General features: G+C 41.8%; 1 protein-coding gene across 1 annotated transcript in view; it reads right to left on the bottom strand.

Annotated features, from left to right (window-relative positions):
- The window catches only part of GEMIN8 (gem nuclear organelle associated protein 8), a 36,632-nt gene that overhangs the window by 6,611 nt on the left and 8,845 nt on the right, over positions 1-21,176 (bottom strand). Inside the window, exon 2 of the mRNA XM_056861962.1 lies at positions 20,584-21,013. Within this exon, the coding sequence (XP_056717940.1) occupies positions 20,584-21,013 (430 nt within the window). The remainder of the gene's footprint in view (positions 1-20,583; positions 21,014-21,176) is intronic.

Here is a 21,176-nt window from a genome sequence, read left to right on the forward strand (position 1 = left end):
TAGTTAGAACATATGACCTTGAAAGGGGATTTAAATCTACTGGAAAGTCACTTTGCTATTTGACAGATTAATGTACTTGGAGGAAGATGAGAAGCTCACTGTGACCTTGGGCCAGTCACCATCTCCTAGATGAATATTAGGATCAATATCCATGTTAGGATAATTGTCCTACCGAACGGTTAAAATCGAGAAGTTTATTCAAAAGGCATTATTTAGACAAGATGACCAACCATGGCTTGTTGCTATGTGAAAGCGCTTACCTTCTTCACACAGGTTCACCCAGTGGGTGGTTAGATAATTAGTTATTTCTATTACATCAAAATGAGAAACAAAATGGTTTGTTCTGTCTTACAGTCTGGAAGAGTGCCAACCATAGTTTGCATATAATGGCAAACCTTGGTTCAAAGTAAATGAAGACATTAATTACTTAGTTGTCCACATGCAAAGAAGGGGCAGGACAGAAAGAAGCCTGAGGACTCCTGAGGACCATCCGTGTAGCAGCTATCCAGAGTTTAGCATCACACCAAAACCATGCTAATGTCAACAATGGGCCATACAGTGGTATATGGCCACATTTCCTACTACTGAAAATGGCTAAACTCCAGTGAGTTTTGGTGTGGAGGGAAGAAAAGTATGAAATATGCTGTATGGCTCTTCCACAAATGTTTGGGACATGTTTATTTTACAAATCACCCTTTCACATAAACTGAGCTGAGGTCAACCCCACTCAAAGCTACTTCATGTCGGCAGAAGAAAAGGCCAGCAGGGAATGTTTAGACAGGAACAGGGGCAGAGTAATCTGTTCAATAGATGGGCTGTCCCAAATGGCACTTCAGTAGCAGCCAAACACTATTTATTTATTTACATTATGTATAGTCTATCTTGCTCACTGGGACTCAAGGCGGATTACAGTATAAGTCAATGCAATCAATACGATGGGACATCCAAAAAGCAATGTAATAGTATTAGGATTGAAGGAATTAAAACCAAGTAAAAATTTGGAACAAAACAAACACAGCCTAAGAAGTAAAATGGCATATTAAAAGATGCAGAAATTACATAATAGGACAGTGCATATAGCAATAGATGGTACACGCTATACACAGTAGTACAGCCTGTCTCTTTCCCTTTATTAAACCATTATTCCTGAACCATTCTGCTATAATAAAACCCTATTACCTTTGTAAAAATGCCCTCCAGAATATTTCAGTTTTGCATAGTTTGTGAACTGCAAGAAGAGCAAGAGCCTTCTTGACCTCATCTGGCAGGTCATTATGATGAACCTAAAACTATCAGAAGAAAAAGAAGTGCATCTTCTCTTTCAAAACCCGCCGATTCCTTTCCTTATGAACAAAGACACATTTATACACAAACTGCCCAAATAACCATTATTTTGGCATTTCAAACACTGCTCTTCCCTGGGTTGAAGTCCAAACTAAAAAAGAAAAAAAATGTCAAAGTGAGAAACAGAAAGCACTCCCTCATAAGGCCTGGCGGAGAGTCTTACTGGATGAGCTAGAAGGAAACATTTTATGAATATTAGAGGCAACTTGCAAAAAAGAAAAGAAAAAGAGGACATATAGGTGTAATAGGCAACGTAATATGGCAGAGACATAACTGATTTCCCAAGTGCCGACTACTAACACATCTCTTACATTAAGAGGTTTTTCTAGGGGAAGGCAGGCAACAATAGAAATCAAGGGCAAGTGCTATAGAGAGGGCAGTCCTTGATATATCAATATAATGAGTGTTTCAACAATCTTGAAAGGAACTGACAATAGCTTTGCATCTCTGGGCCTCATCATGCCTATTGATCTGTAGAATGATTACTACTTTTCACCTCACAGGGTCTTGGAAAGGATTAATAAACTAACAGCAGAGAGTCATTTTAGAAATCCTTGGGCTTAAAAATGACCAACAGGCACGAAGGCATCAGAGCCTTCTCTTTTTGTTTAAGAACGTTTCTACCACGTTGTTCTTTTTTGTAGAGATTCATCTAAAGAAACCAGTGGCTTGTTTGCAGATGTACAATGGTCACATACTTGGAATGACATTGATTTACATTTTACCTCTTTGCAGTCATATCTGAGGTGGTTCACAGCACAACAAATACAAATTTAGAAGGACCCCCCCCCCCAGACCAAACCTACAATCATCTAAGACAAAAGTTAAGAACAGCAGCAACTGAGATTGATCAATAAAGCATGAGGGAGGGAGAGAAAAGAGGGAAAAGAGGGAGTTGGCCTCTAGTCAAAAGCCAGTTGAAATAAGACCTTCACCTGGTGTCTAAAGCCAGTGTGGTGAAGTGGTTGGATTAGGATCTGGGAGACCCTGGTTTGAGTCACTAATTTGTTTCACAGGGTTATTGTGAAGGTTAAACTGGGGGAAGCTAGAACAATGTAAGCCACTTGGGGTCCTCACTGGGAGAAAGGTGGGAGTGTACATGAAATAATAAATAAATTAAAGCTTGTCAGCGACAGAGCTAGATGAAGACAGTGCACAGAGGGTATTCCAAGGAGAAGAATATACTACCAAGAAGTCCCTATTCTTTGTGGCTGCTCACCTGAAGGTGGAGGGAACATGAAGCAGGCCATACAGGGTTTTAAAGGTTAGAACCAGCACCTTGAACGGTGCGTGAAGACAGACAGGCAGCCAGTACTGCATGTAGTCCACACCTATGAGGACGATGAAGCTTGGTCTTCTGAGCTAAGTACAGTAGCTCAGGGCTTCTTATAAGCAACTGTAGCACTCCCTAGAGCTGTGCCAGAGGTAGAGCCCCGAAAACCCTTCACACAAGTTCCTAAGCACTATGATTGCCTGACCTGGTTATCTGTGTAAAAGGGACACCAAACACTGTGGATCCTAACACTTGTGTAGAAGAGGGAAGGAAGTGTGGAACCTGGTTGTGGACCTGGCTGGCTACTGGGTGAGCAGACTGCTGGACTCGATGGGCCTGGGTTTGATCCAGCAGGGCTTTCCTTATGGAGGATGGGGCTATCCATGGCTACTAGTCAAAATGAACACTAGTCATGATGCATACCTATTATCTCCCATTATCTCCAGGATCATGGGCTATCCATGGCTACTAGTCAAAATGAACACTAGTCATGATGCATACCTATTATATTAGGTGCTGTGGAACCAAGAGGCCCCTGGTTGGCCGCCGTGTGAGCAGACTGCTGGACTTGATGGGCCTGGGTCTGATCCAGCAGGGCTTTCCTTATGTTCTTATGGAGGAGAGGGCTATTCATGGCTACTAGTCAAAATGAACACTAGTCATGATGCATACCTATTATCTCCAGGATCAGAGGAGCAGGCCTATTATATTAGGTGCTGTGGAACCTAGAGGCCCCTGGTTGGCCACTGTGTGAGCAGACTGCTGGACTTGATGGGCCTTGGTCTGATCCAGCAGGGCTTTTCTTATGTTCTTAAATGTACACAGATGTGTATGTATGCTTGAGCCAAACAGTCAAGCAACAGGATGTACAAAGAAAGTAGAAAATGGAATGCCTATAAGCACTACTGACAGCAATGAAAGCTAAACACTGGCAACCCAGACCCCTCTTTCCCAGATAAGCCAGCAAAAGCAGAAAGAGATGGACCATACCAAGTTAACAGGCTGATGGTTCTGGTTTAAAAGGGACATTTGATCGTAATCTGTCCTCTTAAGGGCCAAACAAATCTGTAACAACTTGTAAGGCTTGTTAGCCCCAGTCCAGGAGAGGCACTGGAGACCCACAGACATTACTGTGGCATCCACATCACAAGTATGTTCCAGCTCTTCTGTAAAATGAGAAGACAACTGACTACTTCTTCAAAACAAGTACAGAACCCAGCCCTGGCAGCTGCCTGAAGAGAAGCTAAAGTCTACAGCAATTGAAACGGCAAGCAGACTGGTTGACGGCAGTGTCTTCCCTTCTCACATAGTCTGTCTCACTCAATGGTACTGATGCCAAACAAAGCCAACAGCTACCTTTAATGATTACACTTGGCACATGATATGAGAAATTGAGGTCAAATTATTAAATACAAAAGAAACTTTAAAATCTGTTTTTTCTTTCTTAATCATTTTGGCCTGCAGACAAAATTATTAATTAATTAATCATCTACCACTACAATGCTAAGTACATTTACTAGGAAGTAGCTTGTTTCAGTGGAACATGAACACATGAAGTACCTTCTAGTGAGTCAGATCTTTGATTTATCAAGATCATAATTGTCTACTCTTATGGTAGCAGCTCTCCAGGATCTTAGGTGGAGGGCTTGTGTATCACCCATTACCAGATTCTTATAACTGGAAATGCTGGGGACTGAACTTGGGACCTTCTAAATGCAAAGAAGGTATTCTATCACTGAGCCATGGCCACTCCTCAAATCTACCTGGAAATAAATGTGTGTGTGTGTTAAGTGCCGTCAAGTCATTTCCGACTCATGGCGACCCTATGAATGAAAGTCCTCCAAAATGTCCTATCTCTGACAGCCTTGCTCAGATCTTGCAAACTGAAGGCTGTGGCTTCCTTTATTGAGTCAATCCATCTCTTGTTGGGTCTTCCTCTTTTCCTGCTGCCCTCAACTTTTCCTATCATGACGGTCTTTTCCAGTGACTCTTGTCGTCTCATGACGTGACCAAAATACGACAGCCTCAGTTTAGTCATTTTAGCTTCTAGGGTCAGTTCAGGCTTGATTTGATCTATAACCCACTGATTTGTTTTTTGGGCAGTCCACGGAATCCGCAACACTCTCCTCCAACACCACATTTCAAAGGAATCTATTTTCTTCCTATCAGCTTTCTTCATTGTCCAGGAAATAAATGTACTGTGGTATAAAAAAGGCAATATTCTACACCCAGCCTCACACTGATGAATATGGCTTCAAAACAAACAAAGGATGTTTTTTAAAGGCTCCTTGTTTCCTTTCAGAGGTCAAGACAGCAAATAAAAGTGAAGTAATTCTTGACCCAAACTTCTGTTACACAGCTAGATTTTAAATGGGACAGAAATATGATGAAGAGACTTAATTATTTTATTCCGGTTAAGAAGTTCTAAGTGTTAAAAAGCAATATGTGACTGTCAAATAATTAAAAAAGCAACAACCCACCAAGTATGTCAGTGCCAAGAATAGTACCTTCAGCTGTCTAGCAGTTGTCAGAGTAACTATTGGTACAGACACAAAGGTAAAAAAAAAAAAATTGTTTCCCTGCTTCTTGGCAACACGGCAGGCCATTCTGTCCATCAGCTTTGTAAAGGGGCCCCTTGAGAGAGTGTAATTAAACTGTATGACTTTGATAGGAATGGATGTACGGTTCCACCTTGCAGTTGCCGTTTACATCGCCAGCAGGATATTCTTAGCTGGCAAACTGTGTTAAGCGTCACAATCCTTTCATTATCAAGGACAAATCTGTGCATTAACTCAACTGCATCTTTTACCAATGCTGGGCTCTCGTGTCAGGGCCTGTGACTTATTTAAATGGCACAGGAGTACGATGGGCTGCAAAGCCACGTAGATGGAAGCAACATGATTTCTGCTCTAGAAAACAGAAGCTTGGCTGTCCCAACAGCAAATGGGATGGGAGGAAGCAACAGGAAAGATATATTTGAAAAAAAAATGTGGCAGAGCTCCCTGCATCACATGCAGAAACACACATACAACATACCCTTAGCTTTCCAGAGACCTGGGCAACAAGCACTGACACAAATTCTAAGGAAGAATGCTCTCCTTTCCCAGCAAGGGCCAGCTAGGTTGACTCTCTCCCTAAGAAAAAACCTGAAATGAATATAGCAAGTCTTTCCTAATCCTGAAGGTGCTGAATCAGGCACATCCAGCTTTTTTATACAATAGGGATTTAAAAGCCAGTCAGCATTCACTGATGCAATTTTTAAGTGCAACTTCTTCCTTTGCTTATGCTGGCCCAATTGCTGAATAGCAAATCACCCAGAACATTAATCTTGCATAGGTCCCGATTCTTCCACACTTCTCTGCAAGTCCCAAGAATGACAAAATGTCTTGGGAGGCAGCAAACCAACATTCTCTCAATATTACCTCCATCCAATTGTATCCCTGAACCGAATCAGGCAGGGAAGCAGCCCGGCCTCAAACAATTGTTTAGGACATCGGCTACCCTGAGGGATACCCTGCAGACCTTATTCTTCCTTTTGGCTCAACCCTAACACAGAGACAGAGTTACCATGCAGGATGTCCCATGATTAAAATCTTGCTCTGTCCTGAGCTCGCTAGGCTGCTTCAGGCAAACCACACTCTAAAGCTCAATCCTGCCCATCTGCATTATGGGTACGGTAAATTCTGACTTAATACCATCCCGTAAGATTTTCCATTGAAGTCATGCTCACAACCTATTAGCTTCCCAGCTGAAACTCAGGCGAAGAGTATATTACTGAACAAACATTCACTCCTTCCCTTCACTTTATTGTCTCATTTACCGTATTTTTCGCTCCATAGGACGCACCTGACTATAAGACGCACCTAGTTTTTAGAGGAGGAAAACAAGAAAAAATCTTGTTTTCCTCCTCTAAAAACTTGTCTTATGGAGTGAATGCCGGCTGGGCGCGTGCACGTTGGGACGGCGTGAGCTGGCGTTCCCCACCCCGACGGCCAGTTGGGAGGCGGGCAGGGCCGCACAGTATGGGCTGGGCGCGTGCGCGTCGGGACGGCGCGAGCCGGCGCACGCGCCCAGCTGGCTCTGTGCAGCCCTGCCCGCCTTCCAGCTGGCCGTCGGGGCGGGGAACGCCAGCTCGCGCCGTCCTGATACGCACACGCCCCGCCGGCTCTGTGCGCCCCGCCCGCCTCCCAGCTGGCCGTCGGGGCGGGGAACGCCGGCTCGCGCCGTCCCAACGCGCACACGCCCAGCCGGCTCTGTGCGGCCCCGCCCGCCTCCCAGCTGGCCGTCGGGGCGGGGAACGCCGGCTCGCGCCGTCCCAACGCGCACGCACCCAGCCAGCATTCACTCCATAAGACGCACAGACATTTCCCCTCACTTTTGAGGAGGAAAAAAGTGCATCTTATGGAGCGAAAAATATGGTATATCAACTCCTCAATGCAGGGTCTTGTTCTGTTGTACTCTGTAAGGAACTATGTATGTTCATGGTCATATATTAATAAGAATTAATAAGCTTACATGAAGCATTTTGAAGATTTGAATAGGCATGCTATACATTATTATTGATTAAGATACTAATTGAAATAAACTTTCATGGACGAGTCTGCTTCATTAGATACACGGACAAAAATCTAGTCTGTATGAGCATGACCTACTTCATCACTGGGGCTCACTAAACAGGCACAAATAAGCTAGAGTAGTAAGCTAGTTATTCTCATGATATGCTGAGATCAAATTCCTCAGTGTCAAATTTGCTAATGAATATTAAAAACTCTTCACTACTTTCTCAAGGATCTACAGCCAATCCTGGAAAATGGTCCTCCCTTCTACAGGCTTTGAATAAGACAGCCCCCCATCCCCACATTGAAATATAAATTCCCCAGTAGTAATGTGTCATCTTATGGAGCTACAAACCAAAGAATTTAGTAAGTCAACTCAAATGGGTTTCTTGGATAGGTGGAATATTTTTTTTAAATAAAGTCATGAAGAACAAATTCTGCAACAAAACTCCAGTCCCCGTGTACTTGGGCAACACTAACATGGGACCAAACAAAGATAGCCATAGGTACTTCCCATGTGGATCAAAAAATCCACTTAATGGGGTCACCCAGGGTACAAAACAGTTTTTGGCAAATATGTATTTCTTTGGGTAAAACACACCTTGAAGTTGACAGCAATCCATGACATTTTATGGGCTGTGAGAACTTTAGCTGATTTAATACACTAGCAGGATCTAGGGAACTAGAAGCTGAAATCTCCCTGGGAAAAATAAAAGATAAGAGTTCCCACTGAGCAACTGAACTGTTTCAGCCTATACAATGCAATTATGTAGCAGCATTTTACAATGGCAATATAAGTCGGCCAGCTGTGGAGCTATCCAGCTGTGGCATGAACAACAAATTATTCTAGGTGACATTTTTATCACTAAGTGGACTGTTTCACTGGAACTTTTCCAAAAATTGCTAATGTCTTTTCACATCTGATTAATTTACCAATGTCCAACCATATTCCATCATGAAATCTCCCCAGGAGACTAGAATTATTACAATCTCACTCATCCAGGTGTGCACTGTGCAACTGACCAGAAGTATAGGAAGGGAATAGTCATCTGGCAGGCCGAATGATTGAATGACCGGTCACAAACCTGACAGGGCTCTGAGTGAGCAAAAGGAAGTTTACTAGAGACTGTTAGTCAAAAACAAAGTCGACATACAACGTCTTTTTTAACCTCAGCAGGCCACTCAAAGACAGTTTAATTCCCCCCCCTTAAGTATAAACTCAAATTATACAAAGAACAAACACAAGTATAAACACAAATTCACAAGGTCTACACAAGCCTTGATTTTAGCCCGAAAAAGGCAGAGGCAGGGCCCTTTTCAGGGCCGGTTTGGCCTTTGAAAGAGGGATTCACCAGGGCCAGGGTCTGGCAGCCATGACCAGTAGACATGCTACTAGAAGAAAAGAGTTGGCTTTTATACCTTGTTTTTCTCTACCCAAAGGAGTCTCACAGCGGCTTGCAATCACCTTCCCTCCCCCCCCCCCCGCCCCAAAAGGCCCAACTCAGTTGGGGCTGAGTTCTGAGAGAACTGTGACTAGCCCAAGGTCACCCAGCAGGCTGCATGAGGAGTGGGGAATCAAACTTGGCTCTCCAGATTAGAGTCCGCCACTCTTAACCACTACACCGTGCTGGCTCTCACAACTGCACAACTTGCATAACTTACCCAAGACTTGCTTCTTGCTACTGGTCAACAGCAGCCACTCCACAAAAGCCAATATTGTGTATGAGTTTCAGACTAGGACCATGGGAAACCCAGGTTTGAATCACCAAGGAAGCTAACTAGGTGCTGTTATAGAACTGTTAAAGTTACGTAAGTCAAAGCTGCATGTCCCTCCGTCTTCAGAGAATACACTTCCCTGCACCACAATCTTTTGCTATCCCCCTTCCTGCCCCACACTGTTTCCACAAATTTAGGCTTTATACTCAACTGCCTATTCTACTCCTCTTCAGCCACCTCAACTCTCAGAAGGTCTCCTGGCTTTCAAAAAAAATCCCGTCCTTAGGCACTGTGCAAGTTTTCAAAGGTCCTCTCTCTCCTTCCCATCTCCATTTTTTCCTCAGACCACTGTTGCCTCCTTCCGCGCTCTCTTTGGGAATGCATTTCAAAGGCTGCTGCTATGTTTCCCTAGTCCTTCAGGCTTTGCCCAACCTGCACAGCTTAGGCTGTGTCTCGATGTCACCTTCCAGGCCAACTTTCATAGCTTTTGTCCCTGGCTTTCTTCTTCTTTTCCATAGCCAAACTGGCCTTCAATTACCTCTCAGCAGTTGGTCCACTTGGAGACGATGTGCTGCTCGGAGCTATGTTCCTTTAGCAACCAGAATGCTCATGGCGTTCCATAACATCACAGAAGCTCACCCACTCATTTCTTTAGCACCACAAAACCCTTTAGTTCATTATAGTAGAAGAATGTCCCACAGACATGAACCTTCAACGGACATTTCACAGATCAGCTGAAAACCTTATTAGTGTATAAACATGCAAATGACTCCTGTAAAAAAGCAGAATGCCAGAATTTGCCCCTGGAAATTAAGAGAAAACACTTGTGCTTTATGAAAGTAAATACTGGGGGATTTTGCCCCTGGAAATTAAGAGAAAACACTTGTGCTTTATGAAAGTAAATACTGGGGGAAATGCAATAAAATATATTCAAAGTTTTCTGGCAGGATGGTTAGAATCAGATAATTAATTAAAAGATAAATCCTGGCATGCAGATTTCACCTCCCTCCAAAAGGAAATGTATGGATTCCTGATGGGGCTGTGGCTGCTTATTGCTCTGCAACATCTTCCATGTTTTCCCATACTAAATATGATAATCTCCACAGCTTGCAAGCCTAAGTGAAGCTATCCTCAATGGCTCTGTGTACACATTTTTGGAGTTTTTAAAGTGGAATAAATATAGGAAAGAGACATAAAATGGTGGCCTCTGACCAAATTCATCTTTTTTTGGGAGAGTGTGCTGCTACCGGGTCATTCACTTGCAAACCAAGAGACAAAGATGTGTATGAAATTACCTATAATAATACAACAAGGAATCAGAAATCACATTACATGAATACATGAAGCCGCCTTATACTGAATCAGACCCTTGGTCCATCAAAGTCAGCATTGTCTACTCAGACCTGCAGCAGCTCTCCAGGGTCTCAGGTAGAGGTCTTCACATCACCTACTTGCCTAGTCCCTTTAACTGGAGATGCCGGGGATTGAACCTGGGACCTTCTGCATGCCAAGCAGATGCTCTACCACTGAGCCACAGCCCCTCCCTCATTCTAAACTAGGAGCTTTAGTTTGGGGGCAGACCAAGGGGCATTCTTATAATTTCCCCCACAAAATATTATTCAGTAAACAAGAGGCTTGAGAGAAAGATAGACATCCCTGGGAAAAGTACAAGTACAGGAAACTGAAACAGAATTCCAAGGTCATGGTGTGTGTGTGTGTGTGTGTGTGTGTGTGAGCCTCTGACAAGATGTCACACAGGCAGAGAATGACTTTTCCTTAGAGGAGTTCCTGGCAGTTACTTGCTTCTTTCTCTAGCAGCTGTTCTCACAGACTTCTCGAGAGAGAGAGAGAGAAATTGAAGACAAATTACAGAAGCTATTAAGGACAACTGCAGACTCTAGTAGAATAAGGCCATTAAAAGGTCCAGTTTAGAAAGAATGCTTAGGGTGAGAAAGAGAAGAAAACTCTGTTTCTAACCATCTGAAATAAGCTCCCCCATTTCGTAGATATAACAGCTATCCTCAGACCATTGTCAGATTCCCCTTGTTTTGAATGGCTCTATTATCCCAGAGCCCTGACCTGGATAGCCCACGATTGTCTGATCTTGTCAGATTTTGGAAGTTAAGCAAGGTCGGCTCTGGTTAGTATTTGGATGGGAGACCACCAAAGAATACCAGGGTTGGTACACAGAGGGAGGCAATGGCAACCCACCTCTGGACGTCTCTTGCCTTGAAAACCCTACAGAGTCATCATAACTCAGTTGTGACTGGTTGGCCAAAAAATTTTTTTTATCTCAGAAGTTACTTATATCCCAGTTCCAGGGTCTTGGTTGCCCTGGTCGATGACCTGCACTGGGATATACACAAGGATAGTGCAATCTTGTTGATTTTCCATGAAACGCCATTTGGAGTTTAGACTAAGAGGTACCTTTCATGGATATGGTCAGAAATACAGGGGAACAATTGCTGGTCTAGACAAAAAAACACACAACCACCATGGAGTTTATGGAAAGAACAGATTAAAATTTGACAAACAGCGATAGCATAATGTTTAGATCATGTAGTCACAGAACTTATAAAATTATTTCAGTGTTATACGATATATTTAATAAGAGGTATTAGATGTAAGGTGAAATCTATTCCCCGAAGGACTATAATCTGTGTGATTGTAAATGTATGAATGTTTCTTTTCTTTTTCTTGTTTAAAATATTAATAAAATATCTTGGGGGAAAAACAATCATGGAGTTCAGAAGCAGCGCTGGCCAAGTCTATTATCTAAACGTGCCAAACAGGGAGTCTAGAGACCCAGAACAGAATAGCCTCGGAGAGGAATAAGAAACAAAGGAGTAACGCAATAACATGGCCTTCTGTAGATTGGAACACTCGAACCCATATCAAGAGCTAATGTGTGCTGGGGCCCAGGTGAGAGAACTGTCTGAGAATGGCACCACAGAACTGAAGATGTAGTTCAAAGATAAGATGTACTGGTTGAGGGTCAACGGTTACTCATATGCATGAGAAACTTGTACTCACTATTTTTAAATATACTTTGTTACAATAAAAAATAGAAGAATGACGAGTTTTATATATTTTAAGATATTCAAGTATAATTAAATTTATAAGGCATTTGAAGTTATAAGATAATTTATATATTGTATTTATATATAAATTATATATTTTAAGAAGATATTCAAGTATACTTAAATTTGTATAGTATTTGAAGTTATAAGATAATTAGTTAGCCAAGACTGTGCACCCTTAACAAATGGGACAGCTAGCTATAGTTGGAAAATGATTGTAAAAACCAATAAATAACGGGAGTCTGAACTGATTAGGAGCTTCTTCTTAGAAGGGGTTCCTTGCTTGTGACCTGCTTATTTTTGAATAAGATATTTTGATGAACTCATGTTATTGTTCTCTTTTAATTATCTCTGTAGCAGTAACGGATGATATAATTTTGTGTTGAGTTACTCAGTGTTAAAAGATGCAAACAGTTATATTGTGTCCAGAAGCTAGTTAGTACAGAATGTTGTGGACAGAACACTGACAGGAGTGCGTTGTACAGACCATATCACTCCAGTTTTGTACCAGCTACACTGACTCCCAATTTGCTTCTGGCCCCAATTCAAGGTGCTAGTATTGACCTTTAAAGCCTTATACATCTTGGACTCAGCATACCTGGAGGACCGCCTATTCCATATGAATATACCCAGTCCCTCTAGTCATATCTTCAGAAGCCCTGATTCGGGTGCCCCTACCATCTGAGTCTAGACAGCCCAAGAAAGTGCTCTCTTGGTCATGATGCCAAAATGTTGGAATTCCTTTCCCTGGAAGATTAACCTGTCTCCTATCATTGTCTTCTGCCAGTGCGTGAACACTTCTTCATTGTGCTTGGCATTCCCTCATATTAGCTGTCCTCCCTCTTTGTGCTTTACACTTATATTAAATTTATATTATGTTTTGTTTTACATATTTTATGTAAATTTGTATTTCAAATGTCTGAAATGTTTTGATTTTTGAAATGTTTTAGTGTTTGCGAGTTTCGGGACCCTGAATTGGGTGGAAAGGTGGCATAGAAATGTTGTAAACAAACAAAAATACAACACAAGAAGTGTCATTTGTTTCACTATTTCATACGAAGAAAAATAAAAAGCTGGGCAAAAGTCCCACTTGCTCCCCTTTTCTAAAAATACTTGGTGAGTGCCAGAAAAAGTGACGGCGGGTAGAATGGTGCCCACAGGGGCTACTCTGGGGATCCATGGTGTAAACCAGGAGTGACAATCTTTTGGCTTCCCTGAGCCACAATGGAAGAATTGTCTTGGGCAGCACATAAACCTACACTAACACTAACGATAGCTGATTCATAATGTTTTAAGTAAGTTTACAATTTTGTGTTGGGCCGCATTCATAGCTGTCCTGGGCTGCATGCGGCCCGGGGCCACAGTTTGGACATGCCTGGTGTAAATGATCAACAAGGAGAGATTTCTGCAAATTTCTGCTGGAATGTTTATTCTACTATTTTCATTTGAAAAAGAGTCCTTTGCAGATCTAAAAGGCTTCCTCTGCTGTCCTACGTTCTTTATATCCACGATTTCTGAAGAGCTTCACAAGAAAGAGAATGCTCAATACATCTGACAGGTGCATTAACTAAGAAAAAATGACTTCATGCTTTTTCATACATGACCTCTGGAAAGTCATTTAAACACAACCACAGAATGTCTCCTGCTGCTTAGAACTATCATTTCCACAAGGAACCATGAGAAAGAGCAGCCACTGTGAAGCATCCAAACGGTCAAATAATTAAAACTACTCAATAAATAGGAACAATGGAAAAAGTATCACAGAATGAAAGCTCTCTGTACTCCTTTATTGAAGGAAAGTGAGAAAGTGAATGATGTCTGCAGGAAAGAAAAAGGGTATTTTGTAATTTAAAAAATGGCTGTGCCATACTTTACCTGGGGCATCTGACATGCAAGTATAATGATGTAAATAACTTGGCATAGTATAAAAGCTCAGTTAAGCACTGTTCATACAACTACGTTGGGGCCATCTAGGAGCCTGGCACATGACGTGAATTACAAAGAGTTGGAGAGCACTTGAGAAGAATTCAAAGAAAAGAAGGCTTTCTGAGAAAGCGTGGGCTTAGTGAGAAAAAAAATTCCATCCTTATTGGAGTGTTAAATCAGGCACTGAGCTTCAGGAGTTCCCAGCTTTCAATGCTTCACTGTCAAAGTTAGAACTGCAGCAGCACAAGATGCCAAAAATGAAGTATACAGAAACCCACAGGTCAGAATTTGCAGAGGTTCCTGGGGTGAGGGCGGAAAGCGAGGAAGGAAGGAATGGCAAATATGTAAGACCAATGGCTATTATTCTCTCTACTCTTGAATAATGACCAGAAGGACAGGATGAAAGCATTATATTTAATCCAGCTTCCATCATGCCTTATAACTGTTCTGGATTTTCCACAGCATTCTATGGGTAAATACAGATCATCACATAGTGGTAGCAAACCTATCACTAATTATGGGCAAATGTGGCCAAGTCCATTTAGGAATTAATGCAGAATAAAGATACTTTTCCTCAATATTTGAATGTCTGGCAAACTCTGCGTTTGGTATGGACCAAGTCAGGTTCTTCCTTGCAATGTGATGGCCTCATCATCACTGTATGTTGAGACTAGGGGTCACAGTCCCAATATGACACCCCCAAAACTTTCCATGATGGTCACCACTTTATGCAATGCACCTTATCGGGGCAAGGGAGGATGGCAAGAAGGGAGCCCAGGAACACCAAACCAGGGGTGGAGATCTGGGATACTGCAGCAGATGCTGGTCAAAATGTGTCCATAGTAGTTCATTCTTACCCATTTCAGAGATTGATAGCAGGAGTGGTATAGTGGTTTGACTTTTAGATTTGGACCTGGGTTTGACTATTAGACTTGGACCTGCCAACTCAGTCATGAAACTCACTGACTGGCCTTTGACCTTATATACCTTACAGGGTTATTGCTGGGATAAATGGAGAAGGGCAGCCCTGTTAGGTGCCTGAGGTACATGGAGGAAGTAGGAGATTGAAAAAAATATAGATAGATATTCTGATCATTACTTAACCATGTATGCATGCAGTCCTTTGCTAAACTGGTCATGCAATCCTTTGCTAAACCAACATCGCATCAAAGTGGTGAAAATTTTTTTATGATACATTCTGGTGGTCAAATAGGAATGGTCTTTTGCATCTGGTCTGTATCACCAAAAGGCCTAGACGAATCAGGGATGTTGAGAATGATGAAGCAAAACTGAGTTGAATGGATGGTCCAGGGATTCAGGAAGCCAGGGTCAGGGTGACAAGGATGTCAAAGAATTAAAAGAAAGAAAAAGATAAGGCTACAAATCATAGAAATAATAAGCAGATCACACAGTTAAGGGGTCACTTGGAAGTGGTTTACCTTTGAACACCTTATTTCCTCATGCTTTGCTGCTTCTGGGTTGATTAGATAGGAAGGACGCTATACGTGACTGTGTTATACGTGTGCTCCACTGAAAGCAGAAGTTGGGCACAATGACTTTTTAATCCCCGATCAACACTATGATTTCACTATCTGTGACTGAACAGGTGAAGGGGGAATTATGGATGAACCCGCTCTGAGCCGGCTTTGGTCGGGGCTGGCTGGCTATAAGTCACAAAATAAATAAATAAATAAAATAAAGTTGAGCAAAAATATTGTCAGGCACCGGCCTGTTGTTCAGTAGCTCAGACCCAGCTCTGACAAATATATACTGAGCTGACCCAGAGCTGACAAATATATACTGAGCAATATGGAAGATCAGATGACTTCCAAGGCATACAGGAAAGTATTAATCACTATGCCATGCTAGGTGGTTTAAGTGTCAGGCCAGGCGCATGGATAACCAGGTTCAAATCCCTGCCTTGGGAGCCCACTAGGGGCCCATCATATTCTCTCAGTCTAACCTGTCTCACAGGGTAGAGGCTGTGATTCATTGAAAGAGCCTCTGCTTCACATGCAGAAGGTCACAGGTTCTATCCCTGGCATCTCAAGTTGAAAGATCAGGTAGCTGGTGATGTGAAATGCCTTCACCTGAGACCCTGCAGAGCCACTGCCAGTCTGAGTAGACAATACAGACCTTGATGAACCAAAGGTCTGATATCATATGGATTGAGAGCTGGCTGAAAAATAGGAAGCAGAGAATAGGAATCAATGGTCAGTTCTCACAATGGATGTCAGCAGTGGGGTCCCTCAAGGATCTGTGTTGGGACTGGTGCTTTTCAACCCGTCTATCAATGACCTGTAGTTGGGGGAAAACTGAGGTGGCCAAGTTTGCAGATGACACCAAATTATTTAGGGTGGTTAAAACAAAATCGGATTGTGAAGAGCTCCAAAAGAATCTCTACAAACTGGAGGAATGGGCATTAAAATGGCAAATGAAATTCTATGTGAGCAAGTGCACAGTGATGCATATTGGGGCAAAAAGCCCTAACTTCACATATACACTGATGGGATCTGTGCTGGCAGTGTCAGACCAAGAAAGGGATCTTGGGGTGGTAGTGGATAGCTCAATGAAAATGTCAACCCAGTGTGCGGCTGCTGTGAAACAGGCAAATTCTATGTTGGCCATAATTAGACAAAGAATAGAGAATAAAACTGCTGATATCATACTGCCCTTGTACACATCTATGATGAGACCACACTTGCAATACTGTGTACAGTTCTGGTCACCACACCTAAAAAAGCATATTGCAAAGCTTGGGAAGGTGCAGAAAAGAGCAACCAAAATGATCAGGGAACTAGAGCAACTGCCCTAAGAGGACCGGTTAAAACGTGTGGGGTTGTTTAGCTTGGAAAGAAGGCTAAGGGGGGACATGATAGAGGTCTATAAAATTATGCATGGTATGGCGAGAGTGGACAGGGAGAAGCTTTTCTCCCTCTCTCATAATACTAGAACGCGGGGTCATCTGCTGAAGCTGGAGGATGAGAGATTCAAAACAGATAAAAGGAAGTATTTTTCACACAACACATTGTTCAGGACTATGAAAAAACTTATACAAATCAAACATCAAAGGTTTAGAAATTGCCGTAGCTCTCTATCACTTTGGCACTTTCTCCAATCAAAACAACGCATAGTTAAATTGTGGAACTCCTTGCCCCAGGATGTGGTGATAGCTGCCAACTTGGAAGGCTTTAAGAGGGGAGTGGACATGTTCATGGAGGACAGGGCTATTCATAGAGAGGGCTACTAGTAAAAATGGATAGTAGTCATGATGCATACCTATTCTCTCCAGGATCAGATGAGCATGCCTATTATATTAGGTGCTTTGGAACACAGGCAGGACAATGCTGATGCAGTTGCCTTGTTTGTGGGCTTCCTACAGGCACCTGGTTGGCCACTGTGTGAACAGATTGCTGAACTTGATGGACCTTGGTCTGATCCAGCACGGCCTTTCTTATGTTCTTATGTAATATAAGGCTGCTTCAAATGTGTGTTCAGTTTGTTCTTGTGAGGACAGAGTGGAGCAGTGGAGAACTACATGATTATTCACTTTAGGTCTCCATTAGGGATAAAAGTTGGATACAAATAAACAAACAAACCACCCTAATCATTTTCCAATTTATAAATCACTATTATTAACATAAGTTGGACTTGTTCTCTAGCACAGTCACAAGGCCAGTAAACTAGCCAGTTTTACCAATGCAGATTATAAAGCAGAATTATTCAAGATGGATAATTTGATGACATCTGGCATACATATATATATATTTAAAAAGATCGACAGTTCAGTACACAAGGGTTTTCTGCAGAGAATGAAAGATGCCATTATTGCATTCAGCTTTATCACTTCCGCACCATGTCTCCAGGGGACTTTTTGGGCGGCACCACTTTCCAAGTTATAACAGAGTTGGAAACATAGCACTCCCTCATTTCTTTTATTCTTCGGAGACCCTCCGGCAGCTAAGATTCTTGCAGAGTGAGAAGCTGCATTATCCTACAACACAGGCTGTGTATTTTGCAAATGCCTTAATATAAAATTCACATGGGAGAAATGATTTTCTTCACACTGTGAACTGCGCCGATCAAATAAAAACCATAAAAGTATTTTCAAACCCAAGTCATTTCAATAAAGTATTGAATTGGGATGAAAATACTAATGATTTGGCCAAATCCTCTCAAAATTAGAATTCAGTTCCAATTACGGTATAAAAGGGGAAAAACATTATAAAAAACTTCCTGCATTGCAATGAATTAAAAGAACCCAAAAAGACAAAGAAGTCTTAGACCTTATACTGTTGGACTAGGCAGCAGAAGAGAAAGCAAATGGTCAATCCATATTATAATTTTACATCAGTGTTTCCTCCTGATTTCAACAATACATCTAGGAATTTCCTTTGGGCTACTCCAAGATGCTGTTGAATTTAACTGTAAAACTATCAGAGTAACAACCCCCCCCCCCACCCCAAACTATGTACCAACTCAACTCTTCCCATGTAGAATTTCAGGTATAAAGATCAATCAAGTAAAGGGTTTTTTGGAGCAATTCAAAATTTCATTTTGGAAGAAAAAGTGGAAAATGAGTGCTGCAAAAAAAAAAAAAGAGGGTAGATGATTGGGTATCACACTAAGGAAACAACAACAACAAGAAGAGTTACAATTCCAATAAACAGTGCATTTATAAACTCCATCTTATTAACCTGGCTTCAGGTATTCCCACATGACCCCTCTCATTTGCCCAGATGCATGTGAGTATATATTTCTCAGTGACTGCACAACCATTATTTAATTTTTTGTTCAGAAAAACCCAATGGGCCAGTTCACTTATCATCATTTTAAAGACTGCCAAAAGCATTTGGAGAGCCAGGGGGCGCAGGGGTTACAGTGGTGGACTTCTCCTCAGATATTGGTGGAATCGAGTGTAAATCATGCATAATATGTAGAATGTATGTATTCTTATAGGTTTTGTTTTGTTATTTAGCATGTTAGCCTGAATTAGTTATGGTTGTTACAACTCCGGTCAAACATTTCTCTTTCTCACTGTCTTAAGGAACATTTACTGTCCTCGAGAAATTTATTCATCTAGCATAAACCATCTCTGATCACTTGAAGTAACTTCTCATGAATAGCTGTTGTCCACCATCTTAAATCCCAGGAAATGAACACTGATGCTGTGGACAATTCAGCAAGATGGAAGAGCTTAGAGGCACAATTTTCACACTCTCACTCTGTATCTATTCCCACATGTCACTATGTGACTATGAACTTCTCAGATCTGGATTCAGTGAGGATGCTTTTTCTGCATATGCTTGGGTAAACGATTTAGAATTTGGATTCCTTCTTAAATTTAATGCAAAACAGAATTGTCATGCATTCTCATTTACTCATAATACATGTGCCATAGCCCTATTCACGGTATAGTGAATGCACATACATCCTACCTGTATGCACATTTATCTGTTTGTAAGAAATAGCCAATGAGTATTCACTTTACAAATGGAACCAGGAACTGGATAAAGGTGAGGTTTCAATCACATGTTCAGCAGTACATGTGTTGACAATAACATGAGAATTATTCGGCGCACATATTAAAAAAAGTGTACATTGTACACAGATTGAACATGCGTAACTTGTGAACAAGGCTACTGTGATTTGTGTATCTTTGACTGCCTTATGTTTACTTTCTTACATGTAATTATATTATTTTAAAACGAAGTTTTAAAGTAAAACACGGAGTGATTATTGGCTGGGAAAGCAAGGTATTCCCATTGGACCGGTAATAAATAAACTTCTGCTTTCCCCTTTAAGTCTAAATCCTGGGCCTGGAAGTGCTGAATGCCAGAAGGAGCATTCACTTACTACTCATGACCATGACCCAGTGGTTTGTGTTTCTTTGGCTATACTCTCTCATGGTGTGTCTTAAGACTTGCGTAAGAGGAAGGACTGGATACAAATGACAGACTGGAGGAGTCAGGATTCTACCAGTTCAAATTTTGTCTTGGCCATGAATGCTCTTAAGTGGCCAAAGGCAAAACACAATTTTCTCAGCTTCTGCTCTGAACCTAAATATGGAGTTAATACCAACAAGAAACTTACATGATTGCTGTACAAGCACTGCTATGAACACTCTAGTAGCCATCTTCACGCTATTACTGGTTATTCTGTGTATTGAACATGGATGTGAGTACTAGTATTTATTCTCATTTATTTATTCACAAAAGTTCTATGCTGCCTCTCCAGAGAATCTGCTTGAGGTGACTCACAAACGGAAGCATGACAAAATCATACAACAGCATAAACACCATTAAAAATATCATTAAAAAAGGGATAAAAAAACTCTTAACTGCAGAAATCTCCCCTCCCATTATTCAAACCTACTCAAAAGGCACAGAAATAGTTATTATTTCCGCTCTAACAACGGCCCACATTTCAGTTTTTGCCATGCCCAGCATGTATATCTGAGGACTGAAGATGCCAGCATAGTCTGTGAGATAGTGTGCTGGATCCCAGGTCAAATCCCCATCCCTAAGAAGGTCAGTTATCATCTCCCAGATATACTACCTCATAGTTTTAAACCACAGCATATATTCAGACCACCTCTAAGTCCTTGAAAGAAGATCTGGTACAAATGCGATAAATAAGGAGGTCAGTAATACTAGCACCCGCTGGTATGAAACAATATGGTACTTACGCAGCTCTTCCCTGTGCCTCTCAGTCTGTTCAAAATACTGGCGGAGTTCTTCTGTGATTTCCATGTTGCTCAGATCACACTCTATAGCCTCTTCATCTTCAGACTCGTTTTCTGTTTTGGAATCTCTGTACACTGATGTGTTGTTGCCACGAGATGTAAGCTGAGGCCTGGGTGGGTGCCCGTGCCTGCTACTGTGGCTGTAGGCAGAATACGGTCCATCTCTCAAGTGGTTACCTCCATCCCAGTCAGAGTAACGTCTACTGGAATGCTCAGAAGGGAAGAAGGATTGATGATACAAGGGCCACATCGCTTTTCTGTAAGCAATTTTGTGCCTGTTCATCCACTGCATAGCTTGGTTGTAATGCTTCCAGTATCTTGCATATACTTTTTGTGAATACCATGGTCCAATATCTTCAGGCATGGAGTCCTCCTAAAAATGAGGGCACAGGGACAAAATTCAATATACCTAAGGACTAATTATACAACAGGAGAGACCTTATTAAGATGGACCTGACTTGCTATGGAAGTCTGAACATACGGGATATGCAAATAAACAAACAAGCAATAATAATAAAATAATAAATAATAATAAA

The sequence above is a fragment of the Euleptes europaea genome, chromosome 16 (assembly GCF_029931775.1).
Source record: "Euleptes europaea isolate rEulEur1 chromosome 16, rEulEur1.hap1, whole genome shotgun sequence".
NCBI lineage: Eukaryota > Metazoa > Chordata > Lepidosauria > Squamata > Sphaerodactylidae > Euleptes > Euleptes europaea.